Here is a 12,093-nt window from a genome sequence, read left to right as displayed (position 1 = left end):
TTTGCAGCTGCCTCCTCAGCTAAGTTCATTTTTCATATCTCTGTGGGCAATTTCTAAGTACTGTATTTATTTCCAGTATTACTGCTGTTTTATTCCACAGTTTTTCTCCCCCTCCCCCTCCTCTCAGTCATCTTGTCGGTTTGTTTATTTTCCAACTGTTTTTTCTGTTTACTTATTGTAGGCTCAGGTGGGATTAAGCCTATTGGATGGCTGAATTGCTGGGCAGCTTACTGGCGCTTCCCAGTAGTTCATTCCTGCGGCAAAATTTAGTGAACTTGCTTGGCTTTATTTTGTGCCTTGCATTTATCACAAATTTGTGCCCGATATACTTATCCTTTTCCACCGCACTCCCCAGGGAGTGAAAGTCTTCTCTCACGGCAGCAGGGCTCATATTTTTCCAGTTACTAGTGAAGGATCTCCCTTTTTCTGTGACCCTTATAGTGCTGGGTCCTATAGATCTTTTTTTTCTGTCACACTTGTGGGAAGTAATTACTGTGCCAGTCAAGTAAAGAAGTGGAAGCTTCCGCTAGATTTTTTTCACCACTGCCACCAAAACCTTTATGCCCCTAATGGTGTCCAGGCCACCCACATTAGATGAAGCATCACAGGAGCAATTGAACTCTGAAGAGTTTCATTCCCTCTCAGACGCTACAATGGCTAAGTCTGTGACGCAAGCCACCTTTACCGCTATGTGGGCCATGTCAGATAATCTGTTTCACACGATCACTCAAGCACTCATGTCCACCCACGACCACCTACTTTTGTTCCTAACCCCCCCAGAGAGGAAGCCGGTGGCCCCCAGTTTGCGTAAATCCACCAAAAAATCTCACCATGTGGACTAGGATACCTCCAAAAATTAGCAGACAGACAGGGTGCGTACTGTCACAGAGGATATGGTTGCATTACAACTAAGAGCCTCCCACCGGGCAAAATTGGTGAGGAACTGGAAGAGGGCAAAAGCCCTAATCTAATCTTCCAAATCTGAGTTGGAACAAGAGGAGGCACTGAGAGAGTCCGATGAGGAGGACTCTTACGACTCCAATATTATTCTCCTGAACATGACTCCTTGCCCGTACCTGAAGATGACCCCAAAGATAGAGTAGATACCTTGCAACATCCGAGATCCTCAGAGTGGTACCCCCTAGATCACATGGCAAAATACATTGCCGCTAGTTTTAGAAAACCACTTGATAAGGTGGCACGGGAACAAGCTCCGGGCATTCCTGATATGGCTTGCGTTACCCCTGATGTGGGTCCAAAAATTACCCAATTTTTGGGCGAATCAGGTTGGATCCCAAGAAAGGCCTGGATTTTTCCTTGCAGAACTGCCATGGATAAACTCCAAGATGTCCTGGGACCGAGTACAAAGATATTTGACATGGTCGAAACAGCATTGGCAATTGGCAGGAGGTACACCTGCAGATTTGTTAGCCACCAGGGGGTGGATATAGCATTTAGTATGTTTGCTGGGCAACACCAACACTGCATTAGCCACTAAAAGATGCAAGGCAATTCTAATAAAAATAGAGCCTAAGCGAGTAAACCTACCTATCTCAGAGCCTGGGCCACAGGCAAAAGGCCTCCTGTTTGTAGATAACTTTGTGAAAGAGTTGGGCACATATGTAGGTACCTTTATGGCACTTGATAAGGCCCAAGCCAGCATGAGTGTTCTTACAGAGTTTTTTTGGCGGGGCCAGCAGATATTGGGGCCATCTGCCTGGCAGTTCATCCCGGAGTTCATACTGGGCTTCTCGAGACTCCATCCACTCCAGGTTTCCAGCGCCTGAGTCCAAGTACGCCTCACCGTTCTTCCCAGTTGGGGCAAGCCTTGGCAGTCTCATTGACCCAGAGGTTCTTCCTATGGCCGATGGCCTTATGGTAAGTTCCATTTCACACCACCGGTCTTCTATAACAACGGTGCTGGGGTAGACTGTGTAATTTTGTCGATACCTGGGGCAGGCTCAATGCAGATACTTGGGTCCTCCACACTGTCCTGGGTTACTCTATAGATTTTGTGCAACCCCCTGTTAAAACGCAATTGCCCATCGCATTGTGTTCTCCACACACGATCGATACCTGATGGCAAAGGGAATACAATCCTTAGCCTCCAAGGGCGCAATCTCAGCAATTCACCCTCGCACTCCAGGTTTCCTAACAACCTCTTCCTGGTCCCCAAGAAAGGTGGAGGCGTTCAACCGGTCATCAACTTACCTAAACGCTTTTGTCACATACTACCATTTCAAGATGGAAGGTATACACTCTCTTCGGGACCTTTTTCTCTCAGGGGACTGGATGGTCAAACTCGACCTGAAGGATGCATACCTCACTGTTCCGGTAGCCGAAGATTGCCAACAAATTCCTACAATTCCAGTGGGAGGAGACCATGTCGGGGATCAAATGCCTTCCATTCAGTCTCTCTTCGGCACCTTGGTGCTTCACAAAGCTCATGAAACCAGTGGTTACCCTTCTATGCAGCAAAGGAGTATATTTGGACGATATCCTCATCATGGCACAGGATTCTAACCTGCTCTGCGAACACCTGTCTTGGACGAGGACTCTGCTGGACAACCTGGTTTTCCTAATCATTTGGGAAAAGTCGGTCATCGAACCCTCTCGATCAATAGAATTTCTAGGATTCACCATAGACTCCGTGAATGGAGCACTCCTACTGCCAACATCCAAAGTCAAGTCCATCAAAAATGAAATCCGCCGGACATTAGCACGTCCTGTTCTTGCCCTGAGGCAACTGGCCAGGATTATCGGCCTTCTTTTAGCATCAATCCACGCTACAGAGCACTTCAACGTCTAAAGGCCAAGTACCTTAGTTTGGGTCACTCTTATTCAGACTCTGTTCGAACTGCTAGCAGGTCATTTGCCCTTTGGAGCCTCTTAGGTGCATCGACCAACTGCTCCATCCTGTTACACATGGACAATGTCAGTGGTTCGTTACATCAACCATCTCGGGGGCACAAAGTCAACAGTCTTAGCGAATCTAGCGAAGGAATTCTGGCAATTCTACCTGGATCGCAATATTTTAGTACAGGCGTAGTACATTCCGGGGATGTCCAAAGTAGTGGCGGATAGCAATTCCAGACACCTACGAAATACCAGTGATTGGCAATTGAACACTTCCATCTTCTGCTGTATACAGTCACTTTGGGGCCCCTTAGATATCAACATGTTTGCATCACATTTGAACTCCCAACTACTGAAGTTCTTCAGCTGGAGACCAGTTTCCGAAGCTCTAGCAATAGATGCTTTTCTTAAACCGTGGCCAAATACTCGCAATTACGCCTTTCTCTCTCATTGCTTGGACTCTATTACATCTCAGGCGTTACCGGATCTCCTTGATCCTCATATCTCCTTTCTGGAGGTTCCCTACACTCATGGAAATGTCCATAGACTTCTTGAGGTTACTACCAGTATTATCTGTCCCCAGCAGGTACTCACATCCCCTTCTACTCCAGGGACATCTTAAGCTATTGGCATGGCTCTCTCCGGGGACTCTGTTTCATCCCAAATGTTCCACAAGCAACTCTGGACCTCCTGGCGAGAGCTTGGGCTTCAGGGACAAGAAAATCCTACCTACAGTACATGCCTGGAAACTTATGGACTGGTTGGTGCATGGAACAACACGTTGATCCCATATCTTCACCTGTGAGTCATGTTTTGAGGTTCCTTACTTCATTTTTCGAACATGGCCTAGCCTATTGTACAATAAATTTATATAGATCAGCTATCTTGGCAGGTCACCAAGGCTGAAATGGTCTTCAAGCAGATAAACATCCAGTGGTGTGTCGACATTTCCTTCGATATATTGAGACATAAAAAGACATCCATCACATTGTTTTTTTTATCCAGTTTTTCCACATAACATTCACCTATGTCCAGTGGCCTGTCTCAAGGAATATGGAGCAAGGACCTCTTCAGTTCGAGATCCCAAGTATCTTGATTTGTTTCTAATGATTAGACATCCACATAATCTGGTTTCTACAGTTACTTTATCTTGTTGGGTTAAAAGGATCATAGCATCAGCTGACATCGACACTTCCACGTACGGAGCACATTCTGCTAGGGGTGCTATGGCATCCAAAGCTTTCTCCTTGGGATGCAGACTGGAAGACTTCCTCCGTGCTGCTGATTGGTCCTGTGAATCTACGTTTTGGGAATTTTATTTTCGCCCAGTTTCTCATTGGTCGCACAGCTTTGAACTAGCATAATATGAGCCTCCGTGTCCTGTAATAAAATTACCAGATTACGGACACGGAGGTGAGTATTATCCCACCTGATCCAGGTATGTTGCGCCCTCCCCTGGGTATAATTTCATGTGATGGGTGTACAGTCCTCATGGTAATGTTGGGCATTCATCTGGTTGACCATTACTGTTGATATTATTGATGTTTTTTTTGTTTAAATGGACATATTATTATGATTACTAATACACTGTGGATGTGGAATTTGATATCCAGAAAAATATTTAACCACTTAGTTCCCTGTCTTTTACAGCCTCCTAATTGGTTTTTGCACTGGTCCATGTCGGTCCATACCAAGTTCAAGTGGATGATTGCCAGTTTCTCCAGAGGTTTTCCATTGTTGTTTTTCCCAGAGTCGCTGCTCTGCACATCTAATTGGTCATATGTTCTTGAGTCTATTGGCATGTTCGTTGGCACCATCAAGAAAGAGGAGTGGCTAAAGGTCAAATGGGTTTTTATTGTACTAGGAACACTCTCATTGGATAACATGTTATATGTGGTTAACTCTTGGGTACATGCTGCTTTTTGTTTTTCTTCAAATATCTTCAATATCCTTTCTTTGCTGCTGAGGAATAAAGAAAGAGATTAAGCATAATACTCGCCTCCGTGTCTTTAATAAAATCATGACTTTATGTCATGAAATTAGTAAAATCTGGTAATTAACTGCATTAAATCTGCAGCCATACAGAAGTCTAACACTGACATCTAGTGGATATTTTAAAAAACTTCACATTCCCTAATCACTATTGTATGCTTCTAAAGGGAACATGTCTGATTGATTTTCTACTGCCATATAGCAGCAGCATATTTCATAGAATATCCACTAGCAAAAACAACATCATGAGGGTTAAAATAAATTAGGATTAAACCCTAGACATAACCAAATGACTAGAAAATGTAGATTACCTCTTTTGTTAGACATTTTTTATACTTACCTTTTTTGTCTTCCTAATCCATGCGCCATGCTGTGCTGCTAAAAGTAATGTGTATTTTTTTCCCAATTGCTAGGGTGCATGAACAATCCATCCAAAATGAAAGGCCATCCTAATGCATGTAATAGTGTGCTTTAGCACAATACAATAGTCGGATGTCCGATGCCCAGAAACATGCCATGCTTACTATAGCCACTTAAGGCTTTGAAAAACGTGAATGGTCTGAATAAATGGGTAAAACAGGATGGGACAGGTCTAAAAATGAGCACTGCACTCTCATTCAGCAGATTGTGGGTGCAACGTCAGGCTGCTGGTGGAAGACGGGACTTGCACCTTTCACAGAACTCTGTAAAGGAATAACACAGTTGTATGGGCAGAGCCCTACAGAGCTGCACTGTTTTTCATTCGTAACAGCAGCTGTGGGGGGAGGATTCCCGCCAGCTGTCACAGTGGGGAATCCAGAAGGATGCGAGGCTGCTTAAAGTTTTTGCAAGTGTAAACAAAGATTTAGAGGCTAAGTTCACCTTTTAGGGTATGTTACATCCATATTTAGGGTGTAACATGTTCTATCATACCCTGATCTTCCCTTTATCACCCCTTTCCCCCTCATCGCCCCCCTCTCCCCCTCATCACCTCTCCCTAATGTGACAGCGGGCAGGGGTTGTTCTCCTCGCATCCGCTGTCACATTTTGAAAACCGCACGACTGTGCGGGTCTCCACCCATGTGTCATTTACTCACAGGAATCTGTGAATGAAACTACAAGTCCCATCTTCCACGACGGCAGATGGACTTGTAGTTTAAATGAACTGCAAGCATGCTGATCAGCATGCTCATATTTTATTCACACTGCCTACCGCTCTGAAACTGACAGTCTGTACAGGGATACGGCACAGAGCTGTAGGCAGTGTGTGCAGGAACCTGACATTGCACCAACAATCTGCTGACCACGGGTGCAAGACCTGCTTTTAAGCTGCAAAGGCAGTGGATGAGGGTATACATGTGTCATGGGTGCAATGCTTTGAATCACAGCAAAAATGAGAAAGCTTAGTGGACATCATCCCTTGCTGAACATGTCCCATTTACCTGAATAGGTGAGCGGGTGGTGTGAGATTTTAGGGGTTAAAACAAGTGGTGAGGAGCAACATAATGCCACCTCACTGCCCATCAAACACTTAAAAAGCATTCCATTGCAAATCGTTCTCCAGAGGGTGAAGCACATATAAAACGAGCTCTGAGCATGTTTTGAAGATAAAAGGGTTTATGTAATATAGCAAACAAAAAAAAAACAAACAAACAAGAAAATAAGAACTTCATTTTAGACTACATAAAAAAAACTTACAAGACCAATCTGGTGCTTTTCTATGCCTCGTAAACAAAATTGTTGGTAACTGCTGAGTGGAACTTTTCTTTGTATCACATCTGTTCAATAACAAAAATACACTAGTAAACGATTAAAAAAAAACCACATTCTTTAGGTAGAATCTAATCTATTGTTCTTTCGGTTTGAGTGAAGTGAAACTGAACGGGGACATGGCCATTCCTGATGGTAAATGGGTACAGATTTTCAACCTCTGGTCTTTCCATAATAGCCTCTGCTCTGTTCTGATTTAAAAGTCCTTTCTATGAAAATGTCATATGCTAAGTGCAGTAGCCCGCAGCAAACAATTATAAGGCATTTTTCTCAGTAAATAATCCCAGACACATATTTTCAATAATAATTTTTAACCAGCACAAATGAGTAGAAATGATTATGACTGTATTATGAATAGCTATAATTATAATTTCCATGATATATTTAAAATTTGCAATAAAAACTACAGGTCTTGCACAGCTTTTCCCAAGGTCAGTGTCATCTTTGAGAAAGTCATTGTTGCTTTATCTGGGGATCTTCATCGACCCACAGCTGTTGTCCCACAGAATCCCACACATACGCAATATGTTATATTCAATGACAGTTATAGCAAGAGGATACAGATGAAGCAGAAGACATGTAGCGTGTATTGCTTTCCATTAAGACCATTAATGAAGTGTGTATGCTCTGAAGAATTTTCAGCAAAATTGCTACAGGATTGCTGGGGGCTGCAGTGTGATAGACTTAAAACGTTCAAGGTGACTAAACATTTTATTTAAAGAGCATCTAGTTCCCATAAGGGACTGAAGCTGTCATGCCAGGTTACGGTTATGTTTGTCTGTATTGATGGTATGATCAAAATATTTAGAACAACAATTAAATTGTATGTAAACCCTAGTAATGGATTTCTCTTATTTGCTCCTTTTTGATTTGTTAAATGTACCACTGAAAGCTTTTTGTTTCATCCGTTTGATAAGTTTAAAAAATGCCTGTTGATCTTGCCTGAAAACTTGTGAGCTCATAACTTCCTGTGCTCTCTGCCTGTGCTGACTGATATCAGCTGCATTGTTCTTAGCTATTTCTAAAAATTACAGGACCATGCACCTCTATATTATAGACAATAGCAGAGGGTAAGGAGTCCTGTAGTCCTATCCTCTTTATGTTGTAATGTACTGATAAAGTAGTTAAATAAATTAATAAACAGACAGACACTCACTTGTCCCAGGATCCAGCGCCGTGCTCACCCAAGCCATTTTCACCGGTCTTCGGTCCTCTGCATTTTAACTGTGATCACCCGGCTGTGACAGCCTGCAGCTTCACAGCCGCTCCGAGCTGTGCTGCGCAATGTGAATGGTCCCGCAGGGGAAGGGAAGGGGAGGAGATCCGAGCAAGTGGGAGTGATAACAGTCAAAACCAGGTATCAATTGCCCCAACCCCCATCATAAAAAATGTGGCAAATGGTAAAGAGGAGTGGGGGAGGAAGCCTTAAAGCAGAACCTCCCCTTTTAGGTGAAGTGCTTTAAGGACTGGTAAGCTGCCATACATTACAGTTTTATTTTTGGGTTTAAATATAATGTTATAAGAAGAAAAATGAATGAACATTTTAGATGTGCCTACCGTATTCCAACAAGACTATCATCATCAGATTCAGAGCTTCCAGACATATTTGAAGTTATGCAAATCTACAACAAACAATTAACTTTTGCATATCACTGTTGCATATAACAAGAAATAAACAGTTTTAACAAAAATTAAAGCTTTTAGTGAGTATGCAAATGATAAATGACATAATCCACTAATGGCAGACTAAACAATATAATAGTTCTATGAACTCACTGGCACATTCTGTTAACAGTCTAAATTGATAGTGAAGCTGGCCAAACATTATACAGATTTTTTGTTCAACTTCCTTTAGTTTTACCTTCAGTTGTGTACTGCAGGGGCCTGTCTGAGAGCATACACATTGAAAGTGTTTAGGTCTGCCCTCATATTATATGGTTTTGGTAACCCTAAAGAAAAACTGTACAAGAAAATTGTATGTATGGCCAGCCTTAGATCACATAATTCATTAGGTAAGTTATATAAAAGTACTGTATAAATAATACAGAAGAATTCCAGGTATGAGATTTTTTACATAGTTACATTGGTCCAGCTTGGACATATGTAACTATGCATTGATCATACCTGTGGAATCCCTCTTGAAGCTGGAAATCACTGTAGTAAACACCACTACTATAATGATCTCCTCTTACTTCCAGGTCCTGTGCCACACAGCTGCCCTTCTGCATTCTGTATGCAGGAGGTCAGGCGATTGGCAAAGGCACTATTCAGAGATCACTTTTATTCTCTCATGGGATGCAAAGCGTTCCCTGATTGGAGGTGGAGAGGCAGGACGATGATGTAATGTTCGCCACCTTGTCCAAATTAGAGAATACTTCTTTTTTTTTGAGAAAATGCAAAGCATTCTCTGAATGGCACCTGTGCCCAGTGGCCAACCTTTCGTGTACCCACCTTACAGCCCTTTTAAATGTATTGTGTGGACACAGCTGCCAGCAGTCAATGTTTTCCCCTCCTAAGTAATAATCAAATCAGTGAAAGAAAATAAAAACTGGATTTTTGTACTTACCGTAAAATCCTTTTCTCTTAAGTTCATCGACAGACGCAGCTCCATCTATTCAGAGACTATAGGGTTATGCTCCTCCTATCAGGAATAGGCACTAGGCAGGAAAAAAGCTTAACCACACCCATGGGGGCTGTCCCTGCAGGCATAACCCCACACATTCTGCTATCATCAAGCAGTTTAGTTGCAAGCAGTGTTTAGAATAGAAAAAAAGCCCCATTCACTCAGAAGTAGAGGGGCGGGTGCGGCGTCTGTCTCAACAGGAGATCATCTAGGTATCCCAGTATCGCAATCCCCCGCTGGTGCAGCAATGCCAATACCGGTGCTAAGACCTTGGTAAACACTGTGGGAGGCAAGACCAAAGGGTAACGCCACAAATTGATAATGCTTCTCTGCGACCGCAAAGCGAAGAAACCGCTGGTGTCCAGCGTAAATAGGGATGTGGAGATATGCGTCCTTGATCTCTCTGGAGGCTAAAAAATCTCCCTGGTGTAGTGACGGCACTACTGTGCAGATGGATTCCATGTGAAACTTCTGTACCCGCACAAAGCAGTTCAGGGCCTTGAGATCCAGGATTGGGACGCACCTTGCCTTCCCTCCTGGGCACTGTGAAGAAGTTTGAATAAAAACGTTCCTGAAAAGGAACCGGTACAATCACTTCTTGCAACAGCAAATCATGTACCGCCCCTTGCAAGTCCCTTAACCGAACTGGGGATAGTCGAAGATTGGACGGGAAGAACTTGTCCGACGGGCGAGACCGGAATTCGATCTTGTACTCAGATCGGATAAGTTCGTGAACACATTTGTCCTGAATCAAGGAGTTCCAGGGTTCCAGAAAGAAACAAAGACGTCCCCCCACCCCAGAATCGGGTGAGGATGCCCCTTCATGCACACAAGGACTTGCCTGCAGGTCCAGACTGGCCGGTCTTTGCGTTTCCCGACCACGGCTTCTTGGAATCCCCAGAAGACCTAAATGGTTTACCTTTTTGTTGTAACCCGGAAGCACGAAAAAGATAATTATGAGCATTTAAGGAAGGCCCCCGCCTAGGACATGGTGCCTAGCCCTTAGAGGATTGGGAAAGATGAGTGCTCTCACCCCCAACCGTGATACATTTGATCAACACGTCCAGAGAGGATCCAAACAGCCTCTTCCCTGAGAAGGGAAAATCAGTCAAGGCCTTTTTAGCCACACCATGCGCCTAACAGCAATCCCACTGTCGATGCCCTGGCCACTAATGGGGCTGAGAAGTTGGTATGTGGCGCTACCTGCTTAAGGGGAATATAAAGTTGAAAATGATAAAGTGCACTGTGTGTATATATGTGTACCTGAATCATATGGTTTTTACATACTGAAGGTACGTCTCTAGTGCATATATTGTATACCATCCAATTAGTGACCATATGTAATAAAAGATAAACATTTAAAGTGCACCGTGCTAAGTAAAAAACATTCTGGGTAATTGATAATACCCTCCTAAAAGTGCTGGGTGCCTGGTGCAAGTGCAGCTGTGCAATTAATAAAAGATTTCTTTGTGCTCATGAACTGTGCTGTTTAATATAATATTGTTATATTAATACACAAATTAAAAAAAATAAATAAATACTCGTGCTCACTGTGATTTACATCTATTTACTTTGTAACTATCCACCAGTACTGGGTGATACCCCCTTTGTGTGGGGGTGTAGTGATTTGAGATGGGGTGCTGTCAGCCAAGGGGAAGCTGTGGCTCAGGGCGTTTCAGGTCGTGTGCGTCCCAGCGAGACGGTCCACTCATAGGCTCGTCCCCATCCACTTGCCAGACTGGGAGACCTTAAGGATATAGATTATCCAGTGCGAAACCTCAGCCGGCTGTTGTTTGTAGTTCCTCTGGATCTTGGTCCTCAGGAACTAACTTGTGAAAATAAAAAATCACAAACTAACAAACTTTACCATAATAGCTAAGACTGAAGTCCCAGCAGGAAGCTAGGTCCCATTCCTTAAACTAGGCAGAAACAAACTGCTTGATGATAGCAGGGTGTGTGGGGTTAAGCCTGCATGGACAGCCTCCATAGGTGTGGTTAAGCTTTTTTCCTACCTAGTGCCTATTCCTGATGGGAGGAGCATAACCCTATTTTTTTTGAAAAGATGGAGCTGCGTCTGTCGATGGATGATAGAGAAACAACATTTTTGTATCCACCATAAAATCATGTACTTTGAGTCCATTGAGGGACACAGGAAGTCTTACATTACACGGCCATCTATAAAAGGTTATACAAAAGGTTTTACTGCCACCTACAAAAAAGATTCGACATTGTCAAACAAAAAAAAAAAGCCACCCTAGGTAATCTCATGCCTCAGTTGTGTAGAAAAGAAGCACCAAGAGCATGATCTTAAACCCAGAGGGGTGGTAAATATGTTAGGTTATAGGCTCTAAAAAAAAAGACCTTTAACCTATTTTATTTCTAATTCATGGAGGGACACAACAAGGCTTAAAACGTTGGGACATTTAAAAGCAGTCCAACTGAGGGGTGGGCAACACAGCAACTACCTCTAACAGGTCCAATGAACAGACAATTGGGGACTGCCAAGCAGCCACCTGACAGGAAAGGGTGGAACCCAATCCTTTAGACCAGTGGTCTCCAAACTGCAGCCTGTGGGCCAGAAGCAGCTCTTTGCATACCTTTTTCCGGCCCTTGGGCCACTTTTGCTCCCAATGGTTTGAGACATAAACCATCCCACTGAAACCACCAAGGGGAAACTATTCCCAATAATGCCAATGGTGGGGCACTATTACTCCCACTAAAACCAGGAGGGGCACTCCTAATCAGGGCCGGCCTTAGGTGTTCAGGTGCCCTGTGCGAGCTAATCTTGTGGCGCCACCCCACCCATCCTCACCACTCGCCCCCTGGTCACCTAAACATACAAAAGAGAAAAAAATATTTGTAACAAATAAGAG

General features: G+C 43.5%; 1 protein-coding gene across 1 annotated transcript in view; it reads right to left on the bottom strand.

Annotated features, from left to right (window-relative positions):
- The window catches only part of TEX14 (testis expressed 14, intercellular bridge forming factor), a gene marked incomplete at both ends in the record, with an annotated part of 675,561 nt that overhangs the window by 244,585 nt on the left and 418,883 nt on the right, over nucleotides 1-12,093 (bottom strand). The window contains 2 exons of the mRNA XM_082248092.1: nucleotides 6,526-6,605; nucleotides 8,155-8,219. Coding sequence (XP_082104218.1) covers nucleotides 6,526-6,605; nucleotides 8,155-8,219 — 145 coding nt within the window. The remainder of the gene's footprint in view (nucleotides 1-6,525; nucleotides 6,606-8,154; nucleotides 8,220-12,093) is intronic.

Source organism: Pelophylax lessonae (assembly GCF_965119305.1).
Source record: "Pelophylax lessonae genome assembly, chromosome: 2".
NCBI lineage: Eukaryota > Metazoa > Chordata > Amphibia > Anura > Ranidae > Pelophylax > Pelophylax lessonae.
The sequence above is the reverse complement of the archived record's forward strand: the minus strand, read 5'-3'. Positions and strand labels throughout refer to the sequence as shown.